Below are 27,385 nucleotides of genomic sequence, written 5' to 3'. Positions count from 1 at the left end.
CGGCCTGTGGGGATTTCAAGAGGGAGTTTTTCAGCATCTGTTTTTTTTTTTTTTTTTTTATTTTTTCTTTTGATTTCGGATATTTTACTGGAATGTAAACCAACCCCTTTTAGGGAACAAACAGACTTTACACAGGCGTGCGGCTCACGTACCAAATATGTGTGCGGCGCTAATATATGTAAGAAATATGTCAAAATATTAGTAGTATAGTATATTTATACATGCTTCCCTTAAGCGGAAGAAAAAAAAAAGAATACAATTCAGGCATTGAATCGAAGGATTTATGGATGATTTATCTTATATTGAAACCTTTAATCTATATTGTAATTGAATTTTATCATTTGATTTTGAAGTCCTCGAGGATTCTCCTGATTATGTCTTGTTTGAATTTGTTTAAGGTCTTGCGGTTTGTAGTTTAGCATTGAGTTACCGTGGAGACGCATCTCTTAGACTCCCATCACAACGACGCGTTTGTTTGTTTGTTTGTTTATTTATTTATTTACCTAATTTGTTGTTATTATTATTGTTGTAGACCCCCAAAATATAAACAAATAAACAAAAATTTCACAACCGCCAAAAAAAAGAAAGAAAGAAAGAAAATACTGAAGGTTTCTTTCTTGAGTATTTTTTTTTATTCATTGGGGAATCTTTTTCCTTTTATTTTTTTTCATTCCTCCTATAATCTGTCCATTCGTTCTTTTGCAATTAAGTATCTCTATTTTCATCTTTAATCCCTAACATTCCTTCAAATTGTACAAACATCATGGACCAGGTAAGTCCTTCTAAATTCATTCCTTATTGTTTTTATGTCCACTAATGACTCTCTGCTTTTTGTATAGACCCGACCGACCCGTCGCGCCTTGCGAAGAATCGGCGATGAGAACATGGTCAGGGCATCTTCTTCAGCAACTGCAGCAACTGCTGCTACCGCTGCTGCCAAACAAGCCCTCGCGTCTGTAGCTGGCTCTACAACGGCTCCTGCCTCTGCTTCTGTTCTTGTCGCTGAGAAGCCTTTTATGGGACCAAATTGCACCGATTCTTCTTCTCTCAGGAAAGACTCCTCCGCAACAAGCGGTCCTGCTTGTGCTGGTTCTACTGCAGGAACTAAACGTGCTGCTCTTTCAACTCTCACAAACACGGCTCTTTCGGCGGGCCCAACTATTGCAGTTGCACCCATCAAACCAGTCAGCGGATCCACAAGACCTAAAATCAATGTGTTTCAGCAACAACAACAACAACAACATTCTCGAGGCCTCACTACAACGCATGCGCCTTCAAAGTCAAAACACAACAACAGTAACAATAATAAGACCAGAGCCCTTAAACATGCTTCTGGAACCACGTCAGCCGCCAAGTCGTCTAAAAAGTCAAAGCATACCGTATGGGTGGATGAAACTATCGATAAGACAACTCTAACTACATCCTCACATGCCAAAAACAAGCACTATTCTCGCGCTCAAAAGCATGTTGCAACTGCTTCTTCCAATGGAACCAGAAATCTAGACAGTGCATACGTTCTCGACGAAGAAGAGGTCAGAGATGAGGAAGAGGAGGACGATGATGAAGAAGTTAGCAATCGCAGTAATGCCAGCATCAGCCACAATAAATTTAACCAGCACAAAGTTGATGAAAAAAATTATGATGATGACAATGATGGTGAAGAGGAAGAAGAAGAAGAAGAAGAAGTGGAGGAGGACGATGAAGATGACGACGATAAAAATATTGTGACCAGAGTTCAGTATAGACAATCAAGATATGATGAGAGAGAAGAAGACTATGACTCCGAAGATGATGAAGATGGTGAAACGGAAAACACTGAAAACTTCTTGCGTAACTACTCGTCTGCTGGCACACGAGCTTATTACAGATCTTCCTCCACATATAATGACGACACTGAAATTGAAGATGAAGTGGATTACAATGATGACAATGACAATGACGATGAAAAAGACGACGAACAAGAAGGAGAAGAAGAAGACCGAGAAAAGGTTCACTCCTCCAATCACCAAGTTTCACCATCTTCTGTCACAACTCTAGAGGAGCCTGTTCGGGACGATGAAGAAGAAGATGAAGAAAGTATTCACATTTATCACGATAGCATTGACTACCACAATCATGATGGTCACAATATCACCAGTCATGCAATTCCCCCTACATCTGCCACTTTTGCAGCTCCCAGTGCGCGTAGATTTGAGTCTCAGCAACAAATTAGCTCTTCAGACCTGGTAATAACTTCGGTCTCAGCTACTGTTACTGCTCCAGCCCCAATTTCTGCTGCTGTCGCGGGAACTACTTCAAGTGCACCAGCTGCCCAAGCTGTTGAAGAGGAACCAATTTCATCTTACACGGTTCCTAGGTACTGCGTGTCGCTTGAACGCAAACCTTCTCGCACTAACCCTCATTACGTTTTCCCCCTGTGGACTTCCGCAGCTCATGAGAAAATGATGCAAGTTTCAGAAACTGTGCCCAACATGCCTGGAATTTTTGACGAGGCTGACGACGATACTTATGATATTTCCATGGTGGCTGAGTACTCAAACGATATTTTCCGTCATTTGCGCAATCTTGAGTTTAAGTATCTCCCTGATCCAACTTATATGGATTGCCAGCTTGATATGGACTGGTGCAAGCGCGGAATCCTCGTTGACTGGCTGGTCCGCGTCCACGATCACTGCAACCTTCTTCCAGAAACTCTTTTCTTGACAATTAATTACATGGACCGTTTCCTTACCATGAAAGCTGTGGGCCAATCGCGGTTGCAATTGGTTGGTGTTGTGGCTCTTTTCCTTGCTGCAAAGCATGAAGAAATTACTTGCCCTTCGGTTCAGGAAATTGCCTATCTTGTTGAGAACGAGTATTCAATCGAAGAGATTTTGCGTGCAGAACGTTACATGATTAACATTTTGGACTTTAACATGGGTTGGCCTGGTCCAATGTCTTTTTTGCGTCGGTCTTCCAAGGCTGACGACTACGACTCGGACACTCGTACTTTAGCCAAGTACTTGCTTGAACTTACCATTATGGACGAGCGCTTTGTTGCGGCAGTACCGAGCTGGCTCGCGGCTGCTTCACATTACCTCTCGAGGCTTATTTTGTCGCGCGGCCCTTGGTCTGATGTTCATGTCTACTTTTCCGGATACACTGAAGAGCAACTTAAGCCTGCCGTCAAACTTATGATTGAATGCTGCCGAGATCCCATTGCTCATCATAAGTCTATTTTCCAAAAATACTCTGAAGAGCGTTTTAAGTGGGTTTCGTTACATGTTGCCGAGTGGATGAACAATAACAACTATTGAAAATAATAAAAAAAAAGATCAGGATTATGGCGAGAATGAAGGAATGAAGAATTAAAAAAAATTGATACCCCTTGTGTTTGAAGGAAAGCTGCATTATGACATTTGAGAAAAATTTGAAAGACAGTAAAAATTATCCAAAAAATGATAAAAAAAACAAAAAATACAAATGATAAAGAGTTTCGAGAGACAAAAGATTTGAAAATCTTTTTGATTCTGCCCACCGATGACTTTAAAAAAAACTAAAAAAAGAAAAACTAAAAATTACAAAAAAAAAAACTCCAAAGACGTTAGTTAAATGATTTCTCATTTTTTAATTTTTAATTTTTATTTCCAGACACTTGCTATATATATAAATCCCTTGTACAATAGTTATTTATTTAAAGTCTTTTTTTTTAAAAAAAATAATAAAACATTTTTTATCGTAAAAAATATACACAAACGCCCATTTCTATGAAATCTATTTTATGGTAAACTATTTAGTTTATATTTACGATGTTTTCCTCTTATTCAGATAAAGATTCGGTCTCTGAAAAGTCAGATTCATACTGTGAATCATCTTCTTGAGAGAATTCATCTTCATCTTCATCTTCTTCGTCTTCTTCATCTTCATCTTCATCTTCACCATCGTCTTCTTGATTGTCTTCTTCTTCATCTTCTTCATCGCCTTCAGAATCGTCTACATTTTGGTTGTCTTTAAAACCTTCATCTTCTTCATCTTCTTCATCCTCTTCATCTTGTTCGACTTTCTCTGCTTCCACCACAACTTCTTCTTCTTTCAAAACTGCAGGATTTACTTTAATTGCACTCACATCAACGTCTCCAAAAACCCGCATCCGTTGTACAAGCTCGCCACATCGTAAACACGTCCATCCATCCCCTTCAGCCTCCACTAACCGCGATGCAAGACACACATAACAGAACACATGTCCGCACTCTACACATTCGTATGGGTTTGTAATGTCTGTGTTCACACCGCTTCCATCACCACCGGAATCACCACCACCTGCAGAAGACATTGCCGTAGCTGTAATTGCACGTTCAGCATCCTTGTAGCAAATTGCACACGTCTTTTCTGGCAAAAAGTATAATTCGCCCTTTTGGTTTGACGAAGATCCATCATTGCTGCCACTACTGCTCCCACCAACAACATACGCCACTGCCTTTCCGAACCGGCGGCGCAGGCGCCCAAGATTGATAAGAGGTAGGGTAAAAAGTAAAAACTCTGTAAGCGCATTCCATACCAGCTGGCGGTTTTGGAACTCAAAAGAGACCTGACGTGTAAGAGCACGCGGCGATGAGCTTACCAAGCGGATCCTTAGCAGCCGTAAAATCAGTGTAGAGTAGCGACCGGAATAGAGAAATAAAACAAAGTTAACAAGACTTGACACAGACCACAAAGTGCTCAATGTATTTGAAAGACGTTCTAATCGTGCTACTGTAAAATGGCGGCCAAATAACCGCCGCTGAGGTCTTTCATCTTCATCTTCGTCGTCGTTATATTCATGTGATTCATATGAAAGTGCTGCAATTTTGCTTTCAATCTTGTTCCAGATATAATCTCCACCTACAACAAGTATTGCATAGCCTAGCCGTTGTGATTGTGACAGAGGTTTTTTTATTGAAGTACACTTGCGCCCATCGACAAACATGAGATTCTGGAGCTTTGCACCATATGTCGCTGAGTTATCCCATACAGTCAATTTAAAAATTAGCAGCTTAAGTATAAGTAGCATCTCTGGTTCATATCGGTCTTTAAATCCTGGCTTAAAGGTTTTAAATATGGAAAGCAGTTGTGTCTTGAGAATGTCATAAAGTTCTGCATCTAACAATGAGGCATCCAACTGGCCCACCCGGGGAGTTGGGACATTCCGAGAAAACATTAATGAAGACAAAAAATTGCCAAATTTATGAGTTGAATTATTATTTGAATCCAATCGCTGACCAGGCATTGTATACTTGAATAGTTGAAAAAAAGTTGTATAAAGAGTGGAGTAAATGTGGAGTGGAGTTTTTTTTTAAATGTCCCCTCCAGATCAAGGCTTTGTAGCCGAGGCGCCAACATTTCTCACCCTAACCCATTGCGCGTCAAACCCTTTTATTTTATTTTATTTTTATTTTTTTTTTTTTCAAACCTCCATTGCGAAAACGTTCCCACTCAACTTAACAGCAAACCACAAACAAGCAAACCCAATGGACAGCAGCTTTGCAAACGAGTCAGGAGACCACGACGCAAGTATTGATCTCAGCAGCAATGAAAATCTTCAGCAGCCTATTTTGCCAGACAATTCGAGCCATGAGCAGCATACTAGGTTCCCCGACGATGATTCTATTAGCGCGTCTTCACAACCATTAACATCCACTGCTACCCTTGAAGCGACAGAAAATAGCGCTTCCAATGGATTGAAAAAGAAAGTCCCTTACAAGAGTTTTAAAAAAAAATACCGCAAAATGGAAATCCAATTTGCCAAAGTTATGAAACGGTCTGAAGATCTTTATCGCCAGAATCTTCAAGCACGCAAAACATTTGATCGTCTTTTACGTGAGAAATCGTAAGTCCAAATTTAATTTATTTCAATTTTTTTTCTAAGCCTAACACAATACCAAAGTCGTTTACTGGATATCCTTTTAGAAATTTATGAAAATTCTGACCAACCAGATTTGGGCTACTCCGATGGTGTACCAAGAGAAGATCTTGAAGCTGAAGGAATTGACCTTTCACTATGGAACGACAATGTTAAACATCTTGCAATGCTTTACGACAACTCTTATGAGTTTTCAGAAGATGAAAATGCAGCACCGGTCCCCCGAAATCCCATGTGTCTTCTCGAATGGCTTCGCAGAAACCAACCCAATGTGTTTGCTCCGGAAAATGAGTTGCTCCCCACTGCAGAAGGCTCGTCTTTAAACCCTACAAGCTCTTCTGCGATAGCGGCTGCTACTGCTATAACAAATGGAGCGAATGGCGCAGCAGCCCTCGGTGCGGGCGCCGGGGCATCAGAATACGGTGAAACTAATCCAGCAATCGATGGCATAGGGATAAACGCCCCTTCGGCCATGACTAGTTCGCATTATTCTGCAACAGCAGCTTCATCTAGTGTGGGCTCTACATTAGATTCTGCAGCAGCAAGCGGTAGTGCTGCTGGAGCAAATTCGACTGGAAAACAACGGCGCAAGCGGAAAAACATATCAGTCATTCACAACTATCATACCTCTCAGCATGGTGGTGCTCTTCCAGAAGGTGGAGCAGTCCCTGCATCTGGCACTTCTACTGATGGACCAAAGAAAATAAAGCGTCCACGGAAAAATGCTAAAAACAGTGTGGCCACAAAAACAGAAATCACCACATCAATACCTGTGGCGCCTCCTTCTGTATCGACTACAAATTCTTCCTCTCAATTTCTGACACCCGCTTCTCCTGGAACTTCTCATGAATAATTTCTCTCTTCTCTATCTTTATGTATATTAGCATCTAATGAACTTGTCCTAAACCTTTTATTTACAATTAAAAAAATATTTCTCATTATAAGTTGCCAAATTATTAGTTAGACTTTGCAGCAGTTTCCGGAGTGGCTGAAGAAGTCTCAACGACTGCGGGCTCTGCCTTGGTGCCTATGAATTTAGCCATGACGAGATCCTTGAGGGTATGACCGTCTTCACGACCAACACGCTTTTCATAGGTGCCAAATGCCATGATTCCAACGGCAAAGCCAAAAATAGGATCCAAAGTTCTTTAAAACGTTAATAAAGTATTTTTTAAAAGGCGATTTACTTACTTGGAAATCAGGTAGGGGTACTTGATGATGGGTTGTGCGGCCATTGTTAGTGATGTAGATTTGAAATGAAATGAATGGTGGTTTTGCACAAAATTTATGTTGAACCTAACAAAAAAAATAAATAGGGGAAAAATAAAGGCCTGCCTTACCGTATTTACTTTTCTTACCATATTATCAACAAATGACTGAAATTAAATTATCACTAAACTCAGCATCTGTTTCTACAGAAAATAAGGCAAGAAAGGGAAATGTTTGCCATGTACTTCCTTGTCACATTACTCCCTCTGGACCTACCAGTACTGCATCCAAGTACTTTCATATTAAAGAAGTTGAACAACCCAAACCAGCAGAAAAGGATACAACGCTTACTACAACAATAACAGCAGAACCGGATATAAAAACTGAGAAAGAAACAGAAATCACAGCACAAAAAGAAGAAAAGGAAAAAATTGCACAAAAGGAAGAAACATTAGTTGCGACTGATAAAAAAGGGAAAAAAGTTTACGAGACATATTTTCGTGGAAGAAAGCTGAAAGGAGTTGAAGTATCTCTTCCTGACGATTTAGTTGGTATGAAGAAGTTTTTTTTTTTTGTGAAATATATAATAAAGACTTTACTAATTTTATCAATATTGATTTTTTGCAGGTGTTATTGTACAGGAAACTGAAATCAAAACGGTTATGGAATCTTCTAATAAGCGACCGAGGGAGGATGACTTTGACAATGACTTTATTGAAGAATATGATGACGATGTTGCATTGACAAATAGTATTGATATTGCAAAAAAAGTGAAAGTTTGGGAACAATTAGAACCTGAACTTGCTTTTGAAAAAATAATGGTCTGGGACCATGAAAAAGTACCAAACTCAGATACTAACCAATATATCACTGGAATTACAGACTGGGTAAAGTTGGCACATGCGGTAAGTACATCATTGTTAATTGTTATTTTTCGATACTAACTATTGGTTAAGATTCATGACCCAGTAGAAATCAATGATAACAACTAAATTTTTCAATTTTGCAACTTATTTACAAAAAATTAAAAAATATCTTTATCATATTAATATGCTATTGATGTTATGTTTTCAGAGTTCTGGTACTGTGATACTAAGTTTAAAAATAGTATGGCTTAGAAACAATTCCCAAGCAATAGTGTAAAGTTATGAAAGTTCATCTTTGGGCGAAATGAATTATGCTTGAATCCACTAACTCAGAGAGTTGAAAGATTCGCAAAATAAATATAGGATGTTTTGTTCTTAATAGGAAAATTTGAAAAAAAAAATATAAATAAAATAGTATTCAAATAAGAATTATAGATAATAAGAACTCTTAGTTCTTCTGGTGATGATTATAATTTGGCTTTTTGGCTGTTCGGTGGTGAATAAAAATCTTCTTATTCTTAGGAATAAAGGTTTTTATTTATAATTGATCTTTTTCAAGAGAAAAGAATCATTTCAAAGAGTATTTAACCTGTCACTAAATGACAAAAGAAGAGAGAAGCAAGGATTGCAGTATTCTTAAACAACTTAATTATGCTTTAAGAAAAAGTTACAAAGAAAGCTTTTTGATGAAGATGGAGTAATTCTCTGCTAATTATAATAAGCAATATTGGTATGACAGTACTAATATTATCACGTGATTAAAATATCATAAATCCTGAAGCCACCAAAAAGCATTTCATTTTATTTATTTACTTATTTTTTTTATTTTTTTTTATTCTCTTTCTATTCTTTTTCCTTTCAGCATGTCTAATTTTCAAAACCTACCACACGAGGTCCACGAATCCATTTCTGAGTTTTTAACTTCTTCAGAATTAAAAGCTATAAGTCATTGTTCTTATAGACTTCTACAAATATACCGTCGAAAATACTACCATACTTGCCGAACGTTTATTAGGGCAAATAAAAATAGTGTTCCTAGTTACAATTCATATGTCCCATTGACAGTATTGCAAAATCCTTCTCTATTTTCATGGTTCCCTAATCAAAGTGTTTCAAAATTAATTGTGTTTTCGGATCTTTCATACCAACATCTATTAATAGGTCTTTCACGAAAAGAGAATATATTAAAAAATACGCTGGCCATAAACTTTCAAACAAAAGATTACCCCAGCCTTCACACAATCAACATTAATTTCCCTCTAGAAATAAATCACTTATTTGTCGAATCACAACTTTATAGCTGTATAAAAACCTTCATCAACACAAACGACAATTTTTTGATATATCCATTTACTCTTAATGCAAACTCCTTACTATTGCTACAACCTTTTCATGATTCACTAAGTTGGTTAAAGTCAGTCAAAATTTTTATAACTTTTTTTCACCGTGAGACGAATTTTCTTTCAAATTTAGACTTTTTTTTACCATGTCTTGAAAATGCAGAATTGTCTGACGTTTTTAATTCTTCTAATATTAGCGAGACAGAACATAATAGTATTCTAATTACTGTTCTGAATTCTATCATTCGTTCACCAAAACTTAAAAGTTTTATATTAATTTCCTCCAACAAAAGTTTAGAGATCATTCGAGTTATTTTTGATGATTATGTTTCCAAACTCCGTGATGATATAGAAAAATGCAGCATATTAATATCAGGGTCTGAAGAAGAGGAATTACAGACTCAATCTTATTTTCAAACTATTGAACTACCCCAAGTGACAGAATTAATACTATCTTCATACAGCACTTTTATCCAAAAATACAAATTTCCACGAGCCAGTTTTGATATTTATGTTAATGTTAATCCAATTGATTACTATATCTTTGCTTCTTCTCTTCAATATTTAACTGTTATGAACTTGACTGTAAAAACAATTTTAAATTCTCATTTAATTGGTATTGGGCGCAATATATCCAAATTTAAGCATTTAAAACGTTTAAATTTTTCACTTGATTACATTGAAAATTTAAGGATTTCATCTCTTTTAATAGTCAAGGCTTGTCTTGCAATTTCAAAAAACTTAAACAACTCAATATCCCTTTCGGGACAAGACCTATTCAATTTAATTGAAAATGCTTTAAGCAATACAAAATTTCACAATAAAGATGTTCTCTCTAACACACTATTTGAATTTTATTCTGACCCTATTGGTTTTTTGGGCACCCTTGAGCAAAATTATGTTGATGAAAAACCTGGTTTGGATCCCTTAGTGTTTCTTGTTTTTCAAGAGGCTTTTTTCACAGCTATTTCAAAAATGAAAAGTCTGGAATATTTTGGCTATCGTGTTTATGACAAGGCCTTTTTCTGTTATTATATTGATGGGACAAGTCCTTTCCCAATGGCTCTCCATTTCCCTAATATTGCTCTTCAAAGGCTACTTGCATTTCCATCATCATTAAAGCAAGTTTTGCTTTATTACCAAACATTATACTCTACGTTGAACTCCCTAAAGCCTAGATATAATTTTTTTCGCAAGAGACATCGTGTTAAAACAGGGTCATTAAACAACAATGCAATTATACTTTCTAATACCTTTTCCATCACTCCAAGCCCATGCAAAATATATACTAACGCCTTCGACGATTGTTCCAGACTAAAGATATTGTTTGATTTTGGTTATCCTGATTTTAAAAGCTCTTCAAATGATATTTTTCTTTGCAAAGATTTAAGTATACCAAAGCCATGTTATAGACCTTACTTTGATGTGGCAATTCCCGGTTTTAGCGGATGGATTTAATTTTTTTTTTTCCAAATTATAAAATATATAAATATAAATAAATATTTTTGTGATATCTAGTTTTGTTAATAAAAATTTGTACTTATTGATGTATATGGATAATCATGTACATTATTAGTTTAAATAAAATCAAAAAAGGGTCGTCAAGTTATATTTTTTTTAAGAATAGATATTATTGGCCAATGTTTTATTAGAAAGACGTTTTCTATTCCATTCCATCCCATACTTGTATTCGACCACCAGCCCAACAAGTGAAATCCCACATATTCCAGAAAGAAGTGTCATTGATCCTCCAGTTCCTAACTTTCTATCCATGCGGTCAATAACGGCAGTTCCCACTGCACAAAGTAGACAACGAACTAGATTAACACAAGCCGAGGCACTAGAAGATTCTTCAGGAAATAAGTCGACCATTAATGTATTTGAAATAGTGACAAACATGACACCAGTAAGAGATATAAACAACGTCATAACAATCGGGACAATCCAATGAATTTTTTTTTCTATTGTCCATCCAAAAACTATGCAGCCGATCATCATTATAAATGAGAGATAAAATCCAGGTTTTATCCTCGTTTTGACAATATCAAACGCCAATGGATTAATTTCAGTTTCAGTACCATGCTCTTCAGCCCAAGCCTTTTTAAACTTTTGTGATTGTCTTTCGTAATAGTATGTCATTAAACGTCCTCCCCATATCGAGCCAACCATCGAGCCCAAACCATTTGCAAGATAAGAAAGACCAATTTGAATTATCGTAAAGTTGTATTGTTGAACAAGTGAAGTTGATTGTATGGTAAGAGTAACAAACCAGACAGTATAGTGTAACCCAACTGGTATAAGAAATAAAACAACTTCTTTATTGAAAAGAAGTTGAAAAGATCGTAATATTGAATGTCCTTTAAAAGACAAAAGCATACCTTTTCCAGTTTCTAAAGCCGTTTCATATGAGATGAGTTGCTTTCTGTGAAACATAATCATTGTGGGTGCCATATTGATTAGTCTGCGAGGAATAATTGATCCATTTCCCACGAGCGAACGGTTTGTTTCTGGATAGAGTATGACAACAAGAACCAGTGCAACACCAGAAGAAATGACTAAAAACCAGAAAATTGATCGCCAATTCCATGTAGACGCAATACCAGCGCCAATTAAAGGGCCTAAAGCATTTCCCAAAAGATTGATACCTCCTACAATTCCCATAAAAGTACCTCTATTTTTGCGCTGGGTTATATCACCAACCATACCTGCACCTAGCGAAACAGATGCAGCCATGCCTGCAGCTTGAAGGCATCGAAAAACTAAAAGCATTGCATAATTTTTGGCCATGGCCAAACCAATATTAGCTCCAATGTAAATAAGCAAGCAGAAAGGATAGATTGGCCTGCGACCATAACGATCAGCAAGAGGTCCCCAAAAAGCAGGGGCCAATCCCTGGAAAATTGAATATGTGACAATGGTAAGGTTAATCTTTTCCGTGTCAACATTAAACTCTTTTTTAAGCTCAGTAAGCACTGGAAGGTAAATAGGTACGGATATGGATGAAAACAATGCTAGAAACGAAGCAAATAGAGACAATAAGTACATTTCCGTAGTGGAAAAAATTGTATACGACTCAGAAGGGCTTTCGTTATTACACAAACTTGTTCCTAAAATTGGCTCCTCATTAAAGCCTTCCAGCTTATCGTTGGAGTTTTCTACAACAACTGATTCATTAACTGGAGACAAAACTACAAAATCATCTATATTTCTTTTCATTATAAATAAAGGATAATTTTTAATTCCAAATTGTTTTGAAAATGCACAGTTGAAAAAAAAAAAAAAGAAAAAAAAGGCTTATTGATAAAAAATACTTCTTGAGAAAAATAAAGAAGGAAAGAAAAAAAAGGGAAAAATACCAGTATATATATGACTATATCGATTATGTCAATATTTATGTAATCAATATAAAAAACTCTCACTAATTTCTATTTATAGATTTAATTTCCCAATAATTATAAATAATGGAATCTTAAAGTTCTTATTAAGACAAAATTTTGTTGATCCGCAATGTTATGTCAGTATGTGTCCATCGAGCTATCATGATACAAAAACTTTGATTCTGGAATAATCTATTCTTAAACAGGATTTAACACAAAACAATTTTGAATTTCTATATACTAAGGTAAATTATCAATTAAGCAGCTTTTAGATAAAGAAAACTGTGATAACACCCAACACCAATGTTATCATATGAACAGACGTCGAAACACCAGAGTTGACTTGTTCAATAACTGGATTGGTCGAAGAAGCAGGCGGCGCCTGTTCGATTGTCTGAATAGACTTGGTAGGTGTGGACTGAGAGGACTCAGTGCTACCCTCGGGTATATGGGACGATCCTTCAGAAGGAACTGGTGCAGCACTACCAGAAGGAACTGGTGAAGCACTACTAGAAAGAACTGGTGTAACACTACTAGGAGGAACTGAAGTGACAACTGTATCAGATGATGTAACAGTGACAATTTTGGAAGTAATAACAGATGTCAATGTAATAATGGTGGTCGATCCAGCAGATGTAGAGGGCGATTCAACAACTTCATACGTGGTTTCGCATGGTTCGGTAACAGTAACGGTAGCACCTTCGGACACGCTAGTGTGTGTAGTAACACCGGTAGCTGTTGTGAGCTGTGTCTTGCAATCAGTGCAAACATTTGTAACAGTGGCTGGTTTACTTGCCTCGGGAGCTGATGAAACAGAAACAATTTTAGAAATGGTTGAAGTGATAGTCTTAGCCATTGATTCGGAACTAACAGGAGATTCAACCATAGTATAAGTAGTCTCACAAGGCTCAGTGACAGTAACAATCTCAGTTCCTGAAGTCTTAGTGATAGTGGTAACACCGGATTCGACTGTAGTGTGAGTCTTGCAAACACTGCAAGTTTCTGTGACGGTAACAGGGATCTCTGAACTAGATACTGTCTTAACAATAGTGGAGGTGACAGTCTTGACAACTGAATCAGAAGTAACAGGAGACTCAACAACAGTGTAAGTAGTCTCACAAGGCTCAGTGACAGTAACAATCTCAGTTCCTGAAGTCTTAGTGATAGTGGTAACACCGGATTCGACTGTAGTGTGAGTCTTGCAAACACTGCAAGTTTCTGTGACGGTAACAGGGATCTCTGAACTAGATACTGTCTTAACAATAGTGGAGGTGACAGTCTTGACAACTGAATCAGAAGTAACAGGAGACTCAACAACCGTGTAAGTAGTCTCACAAGGCTCAGTGACAGTAACAATCTCAGTTCCTGAAGTCTTAGTGATAGTGGTAACACCGGATTCGACTGTAGTGTGAGTCTTGCAAACATTGCAGGTTTCAGTGATAGTATATGTGGTGGTAGGTTCGATTACAACAGTCTCAGTTGTTGTCTCGCATGGCTCAGTGATAGTAGTAGTAACAGTTCCCTGCGTTTTGACAACAGTGGTGAACTTAGTGACAGTATTTCTGAGAGTTGTTGTACCAGCAGCCAATCTGGAATCATTAGAAACACCAGCAGAAATAGCAGCAGACTCAAATTCAGCATCAGAAACAGCAGCAGACTCTGATGCTTCAGCAGAAGCTGCTGCTGCTGCAGATTCAGATTCGACGGCGGAAGCACTATTGGCATCAGACTCAGATTCAGCAGCGGCAACAGATTCAGATTTAGATTCGGCAGCAGAAACAGTAGCAGACTCCGATGCAGAAACAGACTCAGACGCGTCAGCAGATGAAGAAGCCTCTGGAGAAATTTCAGCTGAACTTGTACTTGTGGAATCGGGATACAATGCGTCAATGACCTCAGCAACAAGCTTGTTAAAGGCATCATAGAAATTTTCAGAGACAGTTTTAAACTCCTCACTCTGACTGATAAAATCATTGATAGTACTTTGAGCGGCCTCTAAAGTTGATGCCAAAGCTGATCTCACATTAGCCTCAACTTCACTAGGTGTGGCGTATGTGTGAATTTGACTAATACCCTGGAGGAATTCATCATAAGAGGATTCAGCAAACCACTGATTAAGGGTAGATGTGAAGACACTAAATGTTGTAATAGCACCTTCAATACTTGAAGCACGCTTAAGAATAGTTCTTCTATCAAAGAGAACAGCATAAAGCTGATTAAGGGCTTGGCCAATTGCGTCGATAAAAATTTGAATAAAAATGGAAATCTTTTCAGAAGCATCAGCACTAAATGAAGCTTGAAGAATAGCATCAATAATGGATTGAATTATAGGGTCAACAATGGGAGTTGAAGAAGATTCACTTTCCGAAACAACAGAAGATGCAGACTCCGAGATGGTAGGAGAGGAAATGACAGGAGCTAAGGATATTGAGGCAGACTCAACATCCAAAGACTCACTGGTAACAATCTCATCACTTTCTGTTGAGGTTTTGGAGCAAGAAGGAAGATAGCCATCAGGGGTTGTTTGCATCTCGCAAAGTTCAAGAGCAGGTTCAAGATAAGATCCATACCATTGCCATAGAGTAGCACCACAAGCAAGACAGTTTGGCATATTCTGAATGAAAGCACCATCAGGGTTGCAAACACAGTCCTTATTATAAGCACAAGTATCACGAGCATAGACAATTGCATTACCACAGTCAGAATGGCAAGAGAAAGAAGCGGTTCCTTCGTTAACGCCACAAGTGGGACCGGTTGATTCAGCTTCATTGTCAGATGAATAAGTTGAAGTGATAACTGAATCAACGTTAGATACTCCAGCATCAGAGGCAGTAACTTCGGCAGAAGTAGCTCCAGTTTCAGATGAAGAACTAGAGGTTTCGGAGCAAGGAGGAAGATAACCATCAGGGGTTGTTTGCATCTCGCAAAGTTCAAGAGCAGGTTCAAGATAAGATCCATACCATTGCCATAGAGTAGCACCACAAGCAAGACAGTTTGGCATATTCTGAATGAAAGCACCATCAGGGTTGCAAACACAGTCCTTATCATAAGAACATGTATCACGAGCATAGACAATTGCATTACCACAGTCAGAGTGACAAGAGAAAGAAGCAGTTCCTTCGTTAACGCCACAAGTGGAACCAGTTGATTCGGCTTCATTGTCAGTAGAAGAAACAGATGAAATTTCAACAGATAATCCAGCATCAATGGGTGAAGAAGAAACTTCAACTGAAGTTGAGACAGCGCTTTCAGCAGTCGAAGAGGCGTCAATTATAGTCGAAGAACTTTCAACCTCAGAAGAGGAAATAGTTCCAGAAGAAATAACATCTTCGACAGAACTTGATGAGGATTCTTCGGTACTGGTTTCGGGACATGGAGGAAGATACCCGTCAGGGGTTGTTTGCATCTCGCAAAGTTCCAGAGCAGGCTCAAGATAAGATCCATACCATTGCCATAGAGTAGCACCACAAGCAAGACAGTTTGGCATATTCTGAATGAAAGTTCCATCAGGGTCACACACACAGTCCTTATCATAGGCACAAGTATCACGAGCATAGACAATTGCATTACCACAATCAGAATGACAAGAGAAAGAAGCAGTTCCTTCATTGACACCACAAGTTGGGCCACTAGATTCAACAACCTCGTCAGTAGAAGAAACAGATGAAATTTCAACAGATGATCCAGCATCAATGGATGAAGAAACTTCAACTGAAGTTGATGATTCACTTGAAGAGAGTACATCCTCGGTAGTTGATGATTCGGTGGAAGAGGCAAGTATTTCAGTTGAAGATGAGGCAGCAGCACTTTCAGCAGTAGACGATTCGATGGAAGAGGAAACAATTTCTGTTGAAGAACTTTCAACTTCAGAAGAGGAAACAATGCTTGAAGAAATAACATCTTCAACAGAACTTGATGAGGATTCTTCGGTACTGGTTTCGGGACATGGAGGAAGATACCCGTCAGGGGTGGTTTGCATTTCACAAAGTTCAAGAGCAGGCTCAAGATAAGATCCATACCATTGCCATAGAGTAGCACCACAAGCAAGACAGTTTGGCATATTCTGAATGAAAGTTCCATCAGGGTCACACACACAGTCCTTATCATAGGCACAAGTATCACGAGCATGAACAATTGCATTACCACAGTCAGAATGACAAGAGAAAGAAGCAGTTCCTTCATTGACACCACAAGTTGGGCCACTAGATTCAACAACCTCGTCAGTAGAAGAAACAGATGAAATTTCAACAGATGATCCAACATCAATGGATGAAGAAACTTCAACTGAAGTTGATGATTCACTTGAAGAGAGTACATCCTCGGTAGTTGATGATTCGGTGGAAGAGGTAACTATTTCAGTTGAAGATAGTTCGATGGAAGAAGAAGAATTTTCTGTTGAAGAGCTTTCAATCTCAGAAGAGGAAATAGTGCCAGAAGAAATAACATCTTCAATAGAACTTGATGAGGATTCTTCGGTACTGGTTTCGGGACATGGAGGAAGATACCCGTCAGGGGTTGTTTGCATCTCGCAAAGTTCCAGAGCAGGCTCAAGATAAGATCCATACCATTGCCATAGAGTAGCACCACAAGCAAGACAGTTTGGCATATTCTGAATGAAAGTTCCATCAGGGTCACACACACAGTCCTTATCATAGGCACAAGTATCACGAGCATAGACAATTGCATTACCACAATCAGAATGACAAGAGAAAGAAGCAGTTCCTTCATTGACACCACAAGTTGGGCCACTAGATTCAACAACCTCGTCAGTAGAAGAAACAGATGAAATTTCAACAGATGATCCAACATCAATGGATGAAGAAACTTCAACTGAAGTTGATGATTCACTTGAAGAGAGTACATTCTCGGTAGTTGATGATTCGGTGGAAGAGGCAAGTATTTCAGTTGAAGATGAGGCAGCAGCACTTTCAGCAGTAGACGATTCGATGGAAGAGGAAACAATTTCTGTTGAAGAACTTTCAACTTCAGAAGAGGAAACAATGCTTGAAGAAATAACATCTTCAACAGAACTTGATGAGGATTCTTCGGTACTGGTTTCGGGACATGGAGGAAGATACCCGTCAGGGGTTGTTTGCATCTCGCAAAGTTCCAGAGCAGGCTCAAGATAAGATCCATACCATTGCCATAGAGTAGCACCACAAGCAAGACAGTTTGGCATATTCTGAATGAAAGTTCCATCAGGGTCACACACACAGTCCTTATCATAGGCACAAGTATCACGAGCATGAACAATTGCATTACCACAATCAGAGTGACAAGAGAAAGAAGCAGTTCCCTCGTTAACACCACAAGTGGCAGATGCAGAAACGGAATCTTGTGCAGCAGTGTAACTGCTGAAAGCTATTAAAGCCCCTAAAAAGGCTTTATATGAAATCATTATCTATTATTAACCACCTAATTAAAAAAAAATTTTATTAGAAAAAAGTCATAAACAGTTGGTAATTTGGCTTAATATTCTAATTTGCTTACTATTTTATTTAATCAGATATCCAATGAGGAGCTTTGCTCAGTTTAAAATATTATAATAATCCAATTATTAAATTTTAATGATAATGTAATTGAAAAATAAATATGAAACGAGTGTTATTAGTTGAAATTAAAAAATCTATAAATAAGAAATGATGGTGAAATAGTTTTTGGAGGAAAACTGGAGACATTTATAATTATTTGTATAAAAGATGGGGGGTTTTATTCCATTTCTAGTTTCCTTGTTTTTTGGGCATGTTCAAAAAAAGAAATTTCATCAGATTAAAATTTTTGAATTAGGAAATAGTTTTTTTTACTGTTTACATACGGGCATAGGAATGGAATTTATCTATTTTTTCCTCAATAAATGTTGTTTAAGAATAGTTTGGAACATACACTTAAGCTATTAACTGAAATAGTTTTTAGAATTTAATGATATACACTTCATTTTTCATTTCTGACATTAAATTACATAAATTATAAATTGTATAAAAAAAAAGTTAGTAATTTTTTTTTATATTATTCAATACTTTAATTTGAATTCATCTATAGTTTCTTTTTTATTTTGGAAGAGATTTTTCAACAATGAATTGTTGAATATCATCTTATTCTGATTAAACTAGACATTAATAAAAATCTTAGGAGTTTTTCTTTTTATTTTATTTTTTTGATAAAAAATAGCTGAGAACTTTAATATTAACATTTTTTTTGACTTAATTAGGCTTACCAAGAATTTTTTAAAAAAAAAGCTTTGAAGAAACAAAACCTAAGATTTATCAGTGTCACATTAGTGATTACTTGATCATGAACATTTTTTTCATGTAAGTGCCGATATGCTTAAATAGTAGCGCATCTGCTAATGGTACCCTTATTTTCCCCGCTCCAGAAACTAAATTTGTGCAAGCGACTTTTACGACAATAGTTATCTATATACTTTTTAATAACATTTTACTTTTTAACATTTTTTTTAAAAAAAATTAACGGCGCTACTTATCCATAGGATTTAAAGTCGGCCCGGATTTTGGTCAGTAATTTGTATTTACAATATTTTGTTATTATGCTTTCAAGAGTAATAAAGTTTATTTTTAAATTAAGCATATAATTGTTGATAATTTAAAGTCCTCGGTTAAGAGTTACATACAGCTCTCGTATGGGTTCGCTTAGCAATGGCAAAATAGAGCGCTAAGGCCTTACTTTAGAAAAAAAAAAGTAGCACTTGAAAAAAAAAAAAAAAAAAAGGAATGAAATCTTTCATTTTGTATTTTTTTATTCTTTCTCAAGGATAGCCAAGACCTCGTGTTGAATACTGGAGTGAGAGGACCGCTCAGAATGTTGCTGATATTTCAAGCTTGCCTTTTTTGATGCTTTTTTTCTTCTTTTGGGATTATCAAAAAAATCTATTATGTAATACCGCATACTTAGTTCTTAATTTAGAATAAAGAAGTATATATAAAATGATGAGATAAAGCAATGCTATTGGTCGCAGATGATCTAAGGCGGTCTAGTTCCGGATTTGGAATGATATGACCACAATATCTTGGGTTGAAATTTTAAACGAACTCCTAAATCAAAAGAACTTTGATAATCTGTCAATTAGACCAAGTCAAAAAGATTCAAATTGTTCTTTTAAAATATATTGTTTTTTTTTTCATAATTGAATTTACGGCTTATTTGTTTATAAATTTTAGAAGAGAAAAAAAAAACCTTTTCAATTAAAAGTATTTGCGTTTGGTTAGAAAACCTTTTTTGTCTTTGGATAAGACTCATCTTAATATGCCAAGATCTTTCTTTAAAAAAGTCTTAAGCGGTCATAATAGTATAATAGCTAATTAGCTATCTTCAATGAGAGTGACATTATAAGGAAATCTTTAGTATTAATTAGTACAGGAATCTAACCGGGTTATACGAGAATATTTTTGTTTTAATTGTGTTGTATGATATGTGATATTGTTGGTAAACGCTTAACATGCGTTACTAAACAAGCCATTTTCATAGCGATGATGATCTATTGAAACCAATAACTTCATTGAAAGTTGAAACTTTTTTTTTTCATTTAAAAGTATATTCTTTCAATCAATTGTTACTAATAATAATGAGATACTGAATGGTAGGGTTAAGTTTTAAACTAGGGTTAACCCTAGTTTCATATTGAATATAACGTTATATTCAATATGAAAAAAAAAATTAATGTAAGTGTTAAGATTTTGTATGTCGAGTTTAATGCGATACTAAAAACAATTTTTGTATCTGGGGGTATGCAATTTTCTTTATAAGAAAACTCCCAAGCCCTTCATTTTGTCTCTCAAATAAGTATATCTTTCATATTTTCATGATGTTAGATTTTTGATTCCATAAGAAGACATCAAAATAACTGATTTTTTTAACAAAACTTGGGCATCATTTTAAGAGTTTTATTAGAGCATTGTTTTAAGTAGCTGAATAATATACATAAATAAAAAGATGTTATTTTAATGAGCATATTATATTGAGAAGTAGCTTGCCTTGAAGAAAATTTTTATTACAGATTGCTTTATCATGACTCACTTCTGATTCACAGCTATTGTGATACTGACGGGCCATACTTGACCTTTAGCTTCTCTTTATAGGCTCGGAATCTGTTAACAAATTATATACGTGGAGAGGGAAACCTAAAAGCTTGTAAAGCAGCTTTTTAATAAACTAGGCAATAACCATTTTTTAAGTGGTTTATAAAAAAAATGAAAGATTGTAAGAAAACAATTATTCTTTCAACAATAAAACTCTACAATAATTCAAATAGTTTGGGCTCTAAGGTTTACTCAATATCAATATGGGGACAGCGTTTAATGACGTACTATTACAGAAAACAATCACAAAAGTTTAAAAAGGCTGGGTCTGAAGAAAATGGTACTGAAATTGAAATTGACCCGTTAGTGTTTGATATTGTTTTTTTCTTTTATCAGGATTGTGTACTTTTTTTTCTTTATTAATTTGCATTTACTTGCTTTTACGAGGACGTTGTACTTTTTTTTATTACTATATTTTACAATCTCATTTAAATGCTTAAGTCTTCACTATGCTTTTATTCATCATCACTAGGTGAATCATTATTTTGACCCACTGAAGCTTGTCGTCGGTAAAATTCAACAACCTGGTCAGATGTTGTTACATCTTCAATACCCTTGTCATCACGGACACGAATAAAACGGGGGAATCGTAATGATATACCTTTTCCTAGAGTGTCAATACCTGCCTTATATACAGGTGAAAGCGATAAGTCGGCTGTAAGTACCTCCCATATCATGGTGGGTTGAAACCAAACATCTGGCTGATTATTAGAAGCAGTATCGTAAGAATAGTATCCCTTGGGTTTTTCAATGACAGTTGCGCTCAGCGCCTTATAAAACTCTTCGAGATTTTCATCACTGAATCCAGTACCAATCTTGCAAATTGTTTCATACTGTTCCGTATCTGAATTATAGCAACCCAGTAAGAATGCGCCATAACGGTTTGTACGTTTGCCCTTACCATAATATGCACCTAAAACTGCCAAATCCAAGGAATCTCCAACTCCTTGAAGATAATCTTTTTTCAGTTTAAGCCAGTTGCGACTTCGTTTGCTTGGTTCGTAACCACTTTCATTGCCCTTTAATACCTTAATCATGAGACCCTCGCATGAATCCTTGACACTTTGGTCTAAAAATGTTTGAATGTCTTCAACATTATTGGAGTTGATGGACTTGGCAAATGCAAAGTGACCCTCTAGCGGAGTGAAGTGTTGTTGGAGAAGTTCACGTCGTTCCTCCAGAGTTTTATTAAGTAATGGCTGACCATTGAGATATAAAAGGTCAAATGCAAACAAACAAATTCTAACAGTAATCTTATCCTCATCAACATCCTTGCGTTTGCGTGTGGATAAGACTTGAAAAGGTAATAGTTTACTCTCAGCACGATCCCAGGCCACAGCTTCACAGTCTAAAATATAACTAGTGGTATTGTCTTTGTTTGCAAACTGGGCAATGCTGGACAAAATATCTGGGTATCTTTGAGACATGTCTTCCATGTTACGTGAGTAAACATGTAGTTTTCCATCTTCGGTTTGGTGCACCTGCGCACGCTCACCATCGTATTTGTATTCACATGTAAATTCTTCTCCATTGAAGCGATCCAGAATCTCAGTAATTGATTTTGTCGGCTTAGCCAACATTGGTTTGAGTGGTACCCCAGCTGAAAGTTTGCATGTTTCAGCAATATTAAAAATACCACCTGCAATGGCAGCATCAATGATAGTTCCGTAATTTGGGACTTGACAATGAACCTCGCGAATAAGATCTTCAGCCTTAGTAACTGTTTGCGAGTCTGGTCGCTCAACATGCTTAGAAGACACTGCTTTAGCCTTTTCATATTCCCATGAGACAAATGCTTGTGCAAGGCCAGTAAGAACAGATTTTTCAGCAAGTCCAATACGTAGCTTTCCTTCCAAACTTCGCACAATAAACTTTGCTTGAAACCCCTTTGCAGCAGTAAGAAGTCGTTTGATAATGGCGATCTTGCGTCCCTGACTGTCTTTACCAGTGGTTATTGCAATTTCATGAAGACCTTTAAAAACGGTCTCAATACTTAAAGGTTTGGGTTGAAACATTGTGGGTTGTGTTTTACGCAATTTGAGAGCAACGAGACCAAGATCGCCTTCTGTGCGATATTCTGCTTTGATCTGTGTATTCGAACGACCAGTGGATTCACCTAGAGCTTTGATTATGATGGACTCGCCAAGACCAAGCTCAAGTCCATCATACTCAGGACCAAGTCGATTGATGCAGAGGTAAACAATAGTAGTGAGCTCTTCTGGTTTTAGTCGTAGAGTGTTTAAAAATATTTCACATGCAAGTGATATAATTTTAAGACGTGAAGAATTTTCTTCAATTTCTTCAAACCCCTGTACAAGCATTTCATAAGGGATAGAATTATCAGGAAGAAGAGCAAATTTGGGTATAGATTTTTGTGATTCAGTGGATTTCTGTTCAGTGGATTTCTTATTTTTTTTTGTTTTTTTGGGAGATTCTGGTTCTTCTGGTGTAGTTTCTTTTTCAGAGTCTTCCAAGATCATCTTCTTTTCGGAGTCTTCTAATGTTGATGTCTCAGTGGTAGATTTTGGTGAAGTAGGCCTTTCAGACTCTTCAGAAGCTCCATCTTCAAAGTTTTGAAAAGCAGCTTTTAATTTCTTTTTGGATGGACTAGAAGATCGAGGTGATTTTGGCTCTTCCTTTGGCAAGGTTTCTTCGTCTGATTCGTCTATGATAACGCGTTTTCGTGATTTCTTAGGGGAAGCTTGTTTGTCAAAAGAAGAAACAGGAGTATCGAGAGCACCTTCATCAGATTTTTTCAGTTCATCTTGCAATTCCTCTTTCAATTCCGTTTTTTGTTCTTTCTTTTTAAGTGAAACTTTCTTCTTAGGTTTGAAAAAGTCCATCATGGACTTTTGCTTCTTGGTCGGGCCATTAGAAGAGGTCGAAGTTCTAAACAACAAAATGTTAATTTAACTAAAGAAATATATCAAATTAGCATACTTCAAGGCCTTAATTTGAGCCATAGCAATAGGGCGAACGAGAGTTTGATATGTTAGAGAGGATCGTAGTACAACAGAGAATATATGTTTGGGGAAACCAATCATTGCTGGGCTGTGGCGGTAGAGAATAAGAAAAAATAAATAAATAAGTAAAGTGTAAACAAAGATTGTGTCTACTATAAACACGAAAAACCCACGTCATATTAATTTTACGCGTTTATTAGTCATCTTTGACTCAGATAAAAATTTTGCTTCATGGTGAACGTTTTGAGCTTCTTAGAGGAACTTTTCATTTGGCTGGCTTTCCTCTTTCTCTTCTATTATGCTCATTTGCATTTCAGATCATTGAAAATCTATACAAAAATGAAATCAGTAACTACATATGCTCGTCAAGCATTGCGTCTTCAAGGCATTGCTGCCCGAGGACTTTTGCTGACGCGTTCGGTCCGACCGGCGCAACTACGTGTGGCAACAAATAACGCAGGATCTTCGGTCTGGATCAGTCGCAGATTCAACACAGGACTTGCTCCAAGTAATAATAACAACAGTAATAACAATGACGATGGTGATGGTGATGGTGATGGAAAAGCCGAAAAGCCTTCGTACCACTTGTCCTTTACGTGCAAGAAATGCGACACCCGCTCGGGCCATGTCATTTCCAAGCAAGCATATCACGGTGGGACCGTATTAGTGCAGTGCCCTGGATGCAAGAGCCGACATCTCATTGCTGACCATTTGAAAGTAAGTGTTAAAAGGATTTATTTTTATATATACAATGCTAACAAAACTACAAAGATCTTCTCTGACGAACGAGTCACTTTAGAAGATATTCTGGCAAAAAAAGGCCAGACAATTAAAAAGGGAGTCACTCATACAACCGACATTAAGACCAGAGTAACGCCCACTGGAGATATTGAGATTGAAACTGTCAAACCTGAATAAATAAATGTTAGTTAGCATATAAATAAAACTCAGACATAATAAAAAATCATGTAGCTTTATTCCTGTATCTCAGAGTCTATTCCATTTTTATGATCATTAAAAATTGCTTTTTATTTTCACACGACTCTTCCTATCTTTAAAAAAAAACGGATGTTTCTCATCATTTCAGGACGCTAAAAAAATTGCATTCATAAAAACTTACCTTGAAAGTGGTTGGTTGTGGGAAAAGAAAAATTGACCACCCAACTACCCATTTTATACCTGAAAATTTTCAGCCCTAACTTAACCCACCATGAGCAGCCCTAGTACGCACCCCCCACAACAAACAACACCAACATCTGCTACTACCCGGCCGGTACGCACCCTCGCCGCGGGCCACACTGGGAGCGTTCATGTGGTCAAATTCAATTCACCAGGATCCTATGTGCTTTCTGGAGGACAGGACCGCCGAGTTGTACTTTGCAATACCGATACTGGCGCTTTTGTAAAGTCTTACCAGCTACACGCGTACGAGGTTCTCGACATCGCCATTGCTCGCGATAGTTCTATGGTAAGTAGCAGCGCTCTGATTAGCATGGCGTCTTCGTACTATCTCTTTTTTTTCTTTTCTTCTGTTAAATAGTTTGCAAGTTGCGGAGGTGACAAGACCGTTTATCTTTGGGATGCTGCGTCTGGGAACACGCTCAGACGGTTTTCTGGTCACATGGCACGCGTCAATAGTGTTGCTTTTAATGACCCGGAGACTGTATTAGCAACTGCTTCCTACGATGGCTCTGTTCGGTTGTGGGATCTGCGATCTGGCACAGCTACACGACCGATCCAAGTGTTGTCAGAGGCGCGCGATAGTGTCTCGGCCGTAGACATACATGAACATATCATAGCATCAGCGTCAGTCGACGGCCGGCTGCGCGTGTACGACTTGCGCATGGGTCGCTTGACTACTGACACTGTGGCCGCTACTGGTGCAGATGTGACGCGTCCATCAGCCGGGACTGCGACACCACTGACATCTGTGATGATCTCGCCTGATGGAGACACCGCACTTGTCGGGGCATTGGACTCAACAGCACGCTTGGTTGATCTTGAATCCGGATCAACGTTGCAAGCATATGTTGGCCATGAGAACCGGGTATTTCGTATGCGCGCAGTACTAGACGCTGATGCTGGGCTTGTGCTTGCTGCCAGTGAAGACGCTAGTATATGCGTATGGGATCTCATGGCCGGCCAAGAACCACTTTCAAGAATTCGAATTAATACTTCAAGCGAGAAGTCACTAGCCCGTGCCCCTCTAGCATTCGATTATCATGCTATGAACCCGGATTCAAGTGCTGAAGTTGGGACCGTGGCAGCATGTGGATCCGGTGGGGTGATTGGAATCTATCATGTGATTATGTAAGTCCTTACGAAGGATACGGATCGGCTGTTTTTGTGTTTGTGTGTATAAAGTACTTAAAAAAAATCTCTCCAGAAAAAAAAAAAATACATAAAAAACCTCCTTTCTTTCCACACCATCACCTTCATCTTCATATTAATCAACAAACAACATCCCACCAAATATGCCCGCACAGACCGTTCCAGTTATCACCAAGGAGGAGCTGGCCGAGCAAATCTCGCCAACAAAGTGCTTGATTACGTTGCACCACCGTAAGGTCTACGACGTGACGCCGTTTCTCGACGAGCACCCTGCAGGCGGGGACATTATCATGGAGTTCAACGGCAAGGATATAACTGATATTTTGCGCGACCCAGATTCTCATCAGCATAGTGAGACAGCCTATGAAATGCTTGACGAGATGTACTTTGTTGCTATTCTTTCTACTGATGAAGAGGCCAAGAAGATTCTTACAAAGGACAATCGACACTCATTCAAGCTGGCCTCTTCTGGTATACTGACAGAAGCCACCCCTGGAGAAACTGCTTCGTCATCTAAGCTTACTGGAACTGCTGAAGTTGATCTCCATATCACCACCGATTTTGATAACGATTATAAGGAGCACAAGTTTATTGATCTTAATAAGCCCCTGTTCCCTCAGGTGCTTTTTGCAAAGTACAATAAAGAGTTTTATCTTGATCAGGTCCATCGACCCCGTCACTATGGCAAAGGTTCTGCTCCAATCTTTGGAAACTTCATGGAACCTTTCTCACTTACGCCCTGGTACGTTGTTCCGCTCATTTGGATCCCTTTCAACCTTTATATTATCTCCATTTGCTTGCAAGGATTGTCGCCACTGTATGTTGTTCCCCTGTACGTTTGTGGTCTGTTTCTTTGGACCCTTATCGAGTACATCCTACACCGCTTCCTTTTCCATATTGAGCGCTGGCTGCCTGACCACCCCTTAGCTTTCACAGCTCACTTTTTGCTCCATGGTGTTCACCACTACCTCCCAATGGACCGCATGCGTCTTGTCATGCCTCCTGCTATGTTTATCATTCTCTGCACACCTATCTACAAACTTTGCCACTTCCTCTTCCCTCAATACTATGTGGCCATGTGCATTTTTGCTGGTGGCCATATGGGCTATATCATGTACGACGTGACCCACTACTCACTTCACCACATTCGTCTGCCTGAATTTATGAAGGATGTTAAGAAGCATCATCTTGACCACCACTACAAAAACTATGATCTTGGATATGGTGTGACTTCCAAGTTCTGGGACTCTGTTTTTGGCACCACCATGCGCGATGATGTCCCATCTCGTCTTCTTAAAGGATACAAATAAATAAACACATTATTTTTA

General features: G+C 37.8%; 11 protein-coding genes across 11 annotated transcripts; 6 read left to right on the top strand and 5 right to left on the bottom strand.

Moving 5' to 3' along the window:
• Positions 1 to 763: 763 nt before the first annotated feature.
• Positions 764 to 3,296, top strand: SAPINGB_P005835 (uncharacterized protein; the record flags this gene model as incomplete). Its single annotated transcript, XM_032000549.1, has 2 exons — positions 764 to 772; positions 840 to 3,296. The coding sequence occupies 2 exons, from the start codon at positions 764 to 766 to the stop codon at positions 3,294 to 3,296; spliced, it is 2,466 nt and encodes an 821-aa protein (XP_031856440.1).
• Positions 3,297 to 3,799: 503 nt separating this feature from the next.
• SAPINGB_P005834 (uncharacterized protein) lies at positions 3,800 to 5,176 on the bottom strand (the record flags this gene model as incomplete). The annotated part of the gene is made up of 1 exon (XM_032000548.1): positions 3,800 to 5,176. The coding sequence occupies one exon, from the start codon at positions 5,174 to 5,176 to the stop codon at positions 3,800 to 3,802; it is 1,377 nt and encodes a 458-aa protein (XP_031856439.1).
• A 310-nt stretch (positions 5,177 to 5,486) lies between these two features.
• Positions 5,487 to 6,731, top strand: SAPINGB_P005833 (uncharacterized protein; the record flags this gene model as incomplete). The annotated part of the gene is made up of 2 exons (XM_032000547.1): positions 5,487 to 5,845; positions 5,903 to 6,731. 2 exons carry the CDS (start codon positions 5,487 to 5,489, stop codon positions 6,729 to 6,731), a joined length of 1,188 nt encoding a protein of 395 aa, XP_031856438.1.
• Positions 6,732 to 6,834: 103 nt separating this feature from the next.
• SAPINGB_P005832 (uncharacterized protein) lies at positions 6,835 to 7,113 on the bottom strand (the record flags this gene model as incomplete). Its single annotated transcript, XM_032000546.1, has 2 exons — positions 6,835 to 7,024; positions 7,070 to 7,113. 2 exons carry the CDS (start codon positions 7,111 to 7,113, stop codon positions 6,835 to 6,837), a joined length of 234 nt encoding a protein of 77 aa, XP_031856437.1.
• Positions 7,114 to 7,250: 137 nt separating this feature from the next.
• On the top strand, positions 7,251 to 8,079 carry SAPINGB_P005831 (uncharacterized protein; the record flags this gene model as incomplete). The annotated part of the gene is made up of 3 exons (XM_032000545.1): positions 7,251 to 7,638; positions 7,715 to 7,992; positions 8,044 to 8,079. 3 exons carry the CDS (start codon positions 7,251 to 7,253, stop codon positions 8,077 to 8,079), a joined length of 702 nt encoding a protein of 233 aa, XP_031856436.1.
• A 2,831-nt stretch (positions 8,080 to 10,910) lies between these two features.
• On the bottom strand, positions 10,911 to 12,509 carry SAPINGB_P005830 (uncharacterized protein; the record flags this gene model as incomplete). The annotated part of the gene is made up of 1 exon (XM_032000544.1): positions 10,911 to 12,509. One exon carries the CDS (start codon positions 12,507 to 12,509, stop codon positions 10,911 to 10,913), a length of 1,599 nt encoding a protein of 532 aa, XP_031856435.1.
• Positions 12,510 to 12,938: 429 nt separating this feature from the next.
• SAPINGB_P005829 (uncharacterized protein) lies at positions 12,939 to 18,068 on the bottom strand (the record flags this gene model as incomplete). The annotated part of the gene is made up of 1 exon (XM_032000543.1): positions 12,939 to 18,068. One exon carries the CDS (start codon positions 18,066 to 18,068, stop codon positions 12,939 to 12,941), a length of 5,130 nt encoding a protein of 1,709 aa, XP_031856434.1.
• A 3,150-nt stretch (positions 18,069 to 21,218) lies between these two features.
• On the bottom strand, positions 21,219 to 23,807 carry SAPINGB_P005828 (uncharacterized protein; the record flags this gene model as incomplete). Its single annotated transcript, XM_032000542.1, has 2 exons — positions 21,219 to 23,652; positions 23,704 to 23,807. 2 exons carry the CDS (start codon positions 23,805 to 23,807, stop codon positions 21,219 to 21,221), a joined length of 2,538 nt encoding a protein of 845 aa, XP_031856433.1.
• A 258-nt stretch (positions 23,808 to 24,065) lies between these two features.
• SAPINGB_P005827 (uncharacterized protein) lies at positions 24,066 to 24,644 on the top strand (the record flags this gene model as incomplete). The annotated part of the gene is made up of 2 exons (XM_032000541.1): positions 24,066 to 24,443; positions 24,498 to 24,644. 2 exons carry the CDS (start codon positions 24,066 to 24,068, stop codon positions 24,642 to 24,644), a joined length of 525 nt encoding a protein of 174 aa, XP_031856432.1.
• Positions 24,645 to 24,936: 292 nt separating this feature from the next.
• Positions 24,937 to 26,040, top strand: SAPINGB_P005826 (uncharacterized protein; the record flags this gene model as incomplete). Its single annotated transcript, XM_032000540.1, has 2 exons — positions 24,937 to 25,194; positions 25,267 to 26,040. 2 exons carry the CDS (start codon positions 24,937 to 24,939, stop codon positions 26,038 to 26,040), a joined length of 1,032 nt encoding a protein of 343 aa, XP_031856431.1.
• Positions 26,041 to 26,200: 160 nt separating this feature from the next.
• Positions 26,201 to 27,367, top strand: SAPINGB_P005825 (uncharacterized protein; the record flags this gene model as incomplete). The annotated part of the gene is made up of 1 exon (XM_032000539.1): positions 26,201 to 27,367. The coding sequence occupies one exon, from the start codon at positions 26,201 to 26,203 to the stop codon at positions 27,365 to 27,367; it is 1,167 nt and encodes a 388-aa protein (XP_031856430.1).
• Positions 27,368 to 27,385: the final 18 nt, after the last annotated feature.

The sequence above is a fragment of the Magnusiomyces paraingens genome (genome assembly GCF_902498895.1).
Source record: "Magnusiomyces paraingens strain CBS 517.90 genome assembly, contig: contig5, whole genome shotgun sequence".
Classification (NCBI taxonomy): domain Eukaryota; kingdom Fungi; phylum Ascomycota; class Dipodascomycetes; order Dipodascales; family Dipodascaceae; genus Magnusiomyces; species Magnusiomyces paraingens.
This window is presented reverse-complemented; position numbering and strand designations above follow the sequence as displayed.